At 44.5% G+C, this 6,604-nt stretch overlaps 1 protein-coding gene across 1 annotated transcript in view; it reads right to left on the reverse strand.

Moving 5' to 3' along the window:
- Positions 1–5,112, reverse strand: part of slc6a2 (solute carrier family 6 member 2) — a 58,743-nt gene extending 53,631 nt beyond the window's left edge. Inside the window, exons 1-2 of the mRNA XM_079496167.1 lie at positions 4,973–5,112; positions 4,051–4,540 (exon numbers count right to left, since the gene is read on the reverse strand). Coding sequence (XP_079352293.1) covers positions 4,051–4,357 — 307 coding nt within the window. The 5' untranslated portion in view covers positions 4,358–4,540; positions 4,973–5,112. The remainder of the gene's footprint in view (positions 1–4,050; positions 4,541–4,972) is intronic.
- Positions 5,113–6,604: the final 1,492 nt, after the last annotated feature.

Raw genomic sequence — 6,604 nt, forward strand, 5'->3', positions numbered from 1 at the left:
CTCTATTTTTGGTGAATATTCCCCGCAGCATTGGCATTCTGCTCTAATGGTTATGCATTTCACTCATGGAGTTTCCTTTGCCTCTGGTTAGTTCGTTCATGTACCTGATTGTACGAGAACGAAGGGAGAAGAAGCTTTTTTGCAGTCTATTGCCAGTAGGTTTGAAACTGCGTAGCCGTTTTCCATGCGGCAACATCTCAAACAGTCTGTGGTTGGGATTGCTTGGATCCTTGATGATTCCCCGAGCTTTGCTGACACAGGGCTTGGATGGGGGGAGATCACATCCAATGATGTGTTTGGCTGTCCGCTAAGGTTGGGCGATATAGCAAAATGTTCCTATCGCCCATCGTCTGGCCCAAAATCGCAGATAGACGATATATTCGTGCAATGTGATTTTACAGTGGGTCGCGAGTCGAAAAAAAGGCAGATCCACAACCTCTCAGCGCGTCGCGTCGCGCCGCGCCTGTCTCTGCAGCACCGAAGCGCTATATAAATCGTATGTATGTATGAGAAGGCTCGCCGGAACTGGGCTGGCCCCTGGGCATGTTCCTGGGGGTCTGGATGTTCCGGGACCCCCACACGGTCACTCTGTAATTTCTCGAAGATTTTTTCAAAGATAATCAAAGTACAGTACAGAGCACAGTACACTACAATACAGTTCAGAGCACAGTACAGTAACTATAACAATAAATGTATAGTTGCACCGCTCAGTTCACACAGACTTTTGAGAAAGTAGAGGCTTTGTTGTGCTTTCTTCACCACCCGCTCTGTCTGCACTGCCCAGGAGAGATCTTCATGATGTGCACCCCCAGGAATTTGCACTCTCTGACCCTCTCCACTGCAGTTCTGCACCTGATCTGGATGGGAGAGTGATCTCTAGGAGACTGTAGTTGGAGATTAGCTCTTTCTTTGTCAGCGTTAAGAACCAGGTTGTTCTCCTGGCAGCATTGTGCCAGGTTCTCCACTTCTCTCCTCTAGGCTGTTTCATCCTCGTTTGTTATCAAGCCTATCACTGTGTTGTCTGCAACCATGACCATGGTTGGAGCTGAACAAAGCCACATAGTAGTAGATGTACAGGGAGTAGAGAAGGGGGCTCAAAACGCATCCCTCAGGGGCTCCTGTGATGAAGGTCAGTTGTTCCGTACCATCCGTACCACCTGACGTTGTTCTGTCAGGAAGTCGAGGAAGCTTTGGTTTAGATCCACTTTTTAGCTTGGTGTCTAGTTTGAGGGGATTATGGTATTGAACACGTAACGTATGAACAAGTCTCACAGGACTTAATCGTCTTTCTCAAGGTGTGAGAGGTTGGGGTGGAGTGATGTAGCAATGGCATTGTCCGTGGATCTGTTCTGACGGTAGGCAAATTGCAGTGGATCAAGTGTTAATGTGTTAACCAGCGGTTCCCAAACCTTTTTGGCCATGCACCCCCTGTTACCTCCCAACCAGAGTAATATAGTAAGAGAGTGGCGACACTAGCGTTGACTCTCATTGTAACAATGGAATGCGGAAGTGCCATATATTGCCATATATTGCCATATATTGCCATATTTTAATATATTTAAAATAAAACATAGCACCACCATTAGCCTTTTCATGTCACACACCACAAGGGGTGCACACATCACAGTTTGGGAACCACTGTGTTAGACCATACCAGTCGAATATCGACTTCCATAGCAAAACAAAATATTTTCAGATACGTGGTCAAATATATATTAATTTGAGGGTACTTGACATGAAAATGTCAAAACTCACTCATTTGCCTCTATGCCAGCAGTTATCAGCCAATGGAGAATTGTAGTGGTGTTTACCTGCAAAAAACACATTGCCCTGTCACTGTATTGTGGTGTTTAACTGTTTGTTTTGGAAGCCCAAACATCCTCATCTACCGAAATAGCTCTGTTTGGAACCTCTATATCTACGCTGCTACGCTTTAGCGCCGAGATGAGGTTCTGTCCCATGATATCCCTGCACAGGTCGAAATGGGGTCTAGCTGGGTCGAGCCCGTCCACAAACAGTGGCGAAACAGTATCAAACAGTACTTTTTTCAAAAACTAAAGGTATCAGAACCGAGATACAGTTGATAAACTTAAGTCCGGCACTTAACATTTTTTGTCCGGCGTCAAACAACTTCTTAAATCAGGCTTTAAATAAAAATGTAGTCGCATTGCATTGGGAAAACATGGCTGACAAACAACCGCTTTGTATGCGATTGTTTGATGCCGGACTAAAAATGTTAAGTGCCAGACTTTAGTTTATCAACTGTATCTCGGTTCTGATACCTTTAGTTTTTGAAAAGAGTACTGTTTGATATAGCTCTGGTCTGCAACGCATTAGAGCTATGTTACCGATGACTTCCGGGGCTCGCATGAATGCAGACCAGCCTCTCGTCTTTAGTGTAAATAATTTTGGCCAAAATCCCTTTGTTTCCACTGCGCCGTCTACCGATACTGCCCAGAGAAAACCCTCATAGAGAATATCTTTCCTCCGGTGGAAACAAATCCCTTTCTGGCCAAAAAGTACCGTTTATACGTGTGGTGGGGGGCTCAGAGTGCTTCCACTAAGGAAAGTAGGCTTTCTAATGACTAGCAAAAACATTATTTTTATTATGCTAAAGACGAGAGGCTGGGCTGCATTCATGCGAGCCCCGGAAGTCATCGGTAACATAGCTCTAAATGCAACGCATTAGAGCTATGGACCAGAGCTATGTTTGATACTGTTTCGCCACTGTTTGTGGACGGGCTTGACCCAGCTCGACCTGTGCAACAGTGCAGGGATATCCTGACACGGAAACCTCAGCTCGGAGCTAAATTAAGCGTAGCAGCGTAGATATAGAGGTTCCAAACGGAGCTACTACCAAAACAAACATACAGCGAGAGAGGGCAGTCTGTTTCTGCAGATTAACACCACCACACTACTATGGGCAAAGTTACATACTATGCCTTTAATGCCACAATTAACAATGAAACAATGCCACAGTATGAGCTGTAGGCCCTCCCCTACTGAATACATATTTATGTGAAGGTCAAATGGATCACACATCAGTTGTACAGACGCCACGGAGCAGACCTTTCACAATGTTTATTTTCACCACATGAAGTGACGTGCACACACAGCACAGCACACACAGCACGGCACAGCAGGTATCCTACCAGCCAGGGCACTCATTCACACTTGTCACAACTGCATGCCTGAGGCAACAGAAGTCTCATTAAAACGGCACATTTTTCTTGTTGAACTGTCATACTCAGATGCAGAGAATTAGAATATGGCTCTTTCTTCAATTTGCTTTCTTAGCTCTTTTTTTTTTTTTGCAATCAATAAAGTAACTCTGGTAAGTATAGCCTAAATTAAACTTTGATTAGGCTAATGCTGTGCCACAGTTGTATCTCATGCGAGATAGATGAGAATTTAGAGACTTTTCATTGTCATCAAGAAAGTGCAGTTTGTAGATGCATGACTGATACAGTTGCAGGGTGTCACTTCTTCTCTATACTACATCAATTTAAACTTTGGATCACTGTTCGCTCTTGTCCAGAACAACTTATAAAGTGCAAGATCAGAGTTTGACCCTATTCAACAATGGAAAGGCTAAATGGTCACGTATTAAAAGACTTTAGTGCTACAAATTAACTAGGATAACAGGTAAACATCAAACCTGTGACTAAACAACATGCTATCCTATATGAGGTGATCTTCATCTTATCAGCTTATTGTAATGCAATGACAATGAACCTCTAGTGAAATTAAGTGGTTTCTTCTTTTTTTTAAATGCACTACAACTAAAGCTATTTATGGGATTAAAATAACTGATCCTGTGCAGTGATAAAAGGAAATCTAAAATAGCTTGCCATTAGGACGATACGGATGTCTTGCCACATATGGGAACATTTTAATCTAAAAGTAGAACATTGCTGAATTTGCTGATACCTTGAGGGGAACCTTCAGATAATAGGTTGGGCTATTATGTGTACCCTACTACCCTGCACATATAGCTACTACTACAAGGGCTCTGTTTGTATTACAACACCCCACGCTCGTTTCACTCACCTCCACCGTTTTTGTAGCACAGGTAAGGGAATCTCCACACATTGGCCAAGTCCACCGCGAAGCCAATGACCGACAGCAGAAAGTCGATCTTTTTGCCCCAGGTTTCCCGGTCCTCCCCGTCGGGGTAGGCGGGGGGACCAGACTGCTGGCTCGGAATGATGGTGGAGCTGGTGTATTGGACTCCATTTTGGTCCTTCACTAGTGTCAGTTCCACGTCTTTTTTCTCCACGTCTTTTTTCTCCACATTGCACTGCATAAGCGGGGCCACCGACGACAGTTTATGTTCTGGCAGGACCTGGATGTTCATGTTTACTGAAGCCGGTGTGGCCCCGGCCCGTTCGTGCTCTCACGGCCACGAGGAATTGGCGACGTTGGTGTGGGTGATATTGGTGGTGGTGGTGCTGCTGCTGATGTGGATCACAACGGGACTCCTCCCGCCTGAGCGACGGTTCTCCCCGGGAACTGCAGTCGATACCTCCGCATACATGAGCTGGAAGTGGGAGAGACACACGGAAAGTTTGTATAGACTGTGGAATGATACGTTTCACTTGCAGGCAGCAAATACGCTCAAGCGCGAATTACGCACAGAAGGTAGGCTATAGTAGGCTATTCATGAGGAGATTTGGGTTATTATTCCTCCCCAAAGTGCAAAGACATGTCTAAAAAGAGAATAATAAAAGTATAAAATCTACGTGGAAGAATCGCCTTTATAGTAATGCACTCTAACAGCAGGTGTGGAGTCTAAAGTAGAACGGACTCCTCATCGCGTCGGAGCGCGCACTTAGCGCTGCTCGCTCCAAAACTGCCCCGAACAAAAATCATTATTTCTACAGGGATGAATTACAACGACAATAGAAAGAAGGAAAAAGGCTAAGCAGCATGTCATCGTTACTAAAAGTGATTAAATATTGTAGGTCCATACTTGTAAAGCTAGGGACACCTCTCCATCGTGACTCGTCGCTGCTGTCGTCCAGATGCGTCTGGGAGACTGCCCATCCTGAAGGAAGTTTTAAGACTCGCCTTCTCCGGCTCTCTCAGTCTCATATCAAATGTGAGTGAGCATTCGGATCCGTTTCCTCTCCTGTCTCCTCCACGTGATATTGTATAATTAGGCCTATTGAACACTTTCTGCTGCATGCAGTCGCGAGTCCGGGTTGGGCATGCCCTCCGTTCGAGCTGATCGCCAGTGCAGGGGGGTGGCGGGTGGGGTGTCCTGCCCTGAAGAGTCAAAAGCCTTTTACAGCTACACCTCCGCTACGGGCGAACGCAGATTAGTTAGTGGAAACTGGAAAACCCAACATAAAGTGATGACTATAGCCTACACACAAAACAGCACGGGGTGACGTTAAGAATAAGAAAACATTGACACATCTTTGATTTTCTTTTCTTTCTTTCTTTTTTTGAATAAATAAAACTAAAATGCTAGTAGACATTTGATGTTTTATTAAAACGTCAAATGTCTACCTGCATTTTGCCTTTTTTTTTTCTTTAAGAAAACTTTTTCTTTTTTTTGGTTGAAAATGTTTTAATTTGGACTTTATTTATCTGTTTCTTCTCCTGGCTAAATAGATTGAATTAGAGTTTTCTAAGAAGCGGTAAAAGCATTGTGTTCCACGGGTAATTGAATCCCGCGCCAGCTCTCGCTGAAGGCAACGATTTCTATTAGATATGGCTGATGGGTTCATCCCATTAAAGTCAATGAGTGTCCCTTTTAAAGCTCTCCAGTGCTCTTTTGATAGAATCCTTCGAGGGCTGTGTTTGGGCCTTTTGCTTGAGAAGATTGAATAATTGACGTGATGGTAAGGCGAAGAAACAGGTAAACAAGGCGGGATTCTGTTATTTGGGTGGTTTCGTTTCCTCTATACCTGCAATGCTATATGCTATATACCCATGGGCCATAGCCTCGGTCCCAGCCTTACTGGCCTACCCATGTCAAGTTACAAGTAAACTTAGCCTGTAGGTTACGGTTAGCCTACTGGACAGTTTCAATACAATTATTGTTGCATTGAATGCAAAAATGCTCACCCCAAAACACGCCCCCATACATTAACCCATTAAAAAACTTGGTCATGATGGGATGGTCAGATGACATAATGACAAGACGATTTGCCTTGTTTTGAAATAAAAACTTACATGGTGGGTAGCCTACAGTATTTGTGTCACATATACTGGTGTGGCAATAAGGACCAAAAAGCAGGACAGCCTGCAGGCATTGATCAAAACCCATGGTTGGGTACTGTGTTTTAATAAACAGGAGGTGTTCCCAACTTCCCATTGTTTATTTATTCTTACTCAACAGCCCGTATTTTCTTACGGAGCTGCGTGTGTGACTGGGTGGGTGGGTGGGGGGGATGTGGGTGGCTGGGCCTGAGCACGAAAACAGCATTATTGTTTTTCAACACCTGTGCGCAACCTAACACACACACAAACACACACGATGATTTCGGTTGTGCCAGTACAGTACAGTACAGTACAGTACAGTACAGTACAGTACAGTACAGTACAGTACAGTACAGTACAGTACAGTACAGGGACCCCCACACGGTAACTGTCA

The sequence above is a fragment of the Electrona antarctica genome (genome assembly GCF_951216825.1).
Source record: "Electrona antarctica genome assembly, chromosome: 3".
Lineage (NCBI taxonomy): Eukaryota > Metazoa > Chordata > Actinopteri > Myctophiformes > Myctophidae > Electrona > Electrona antarctica.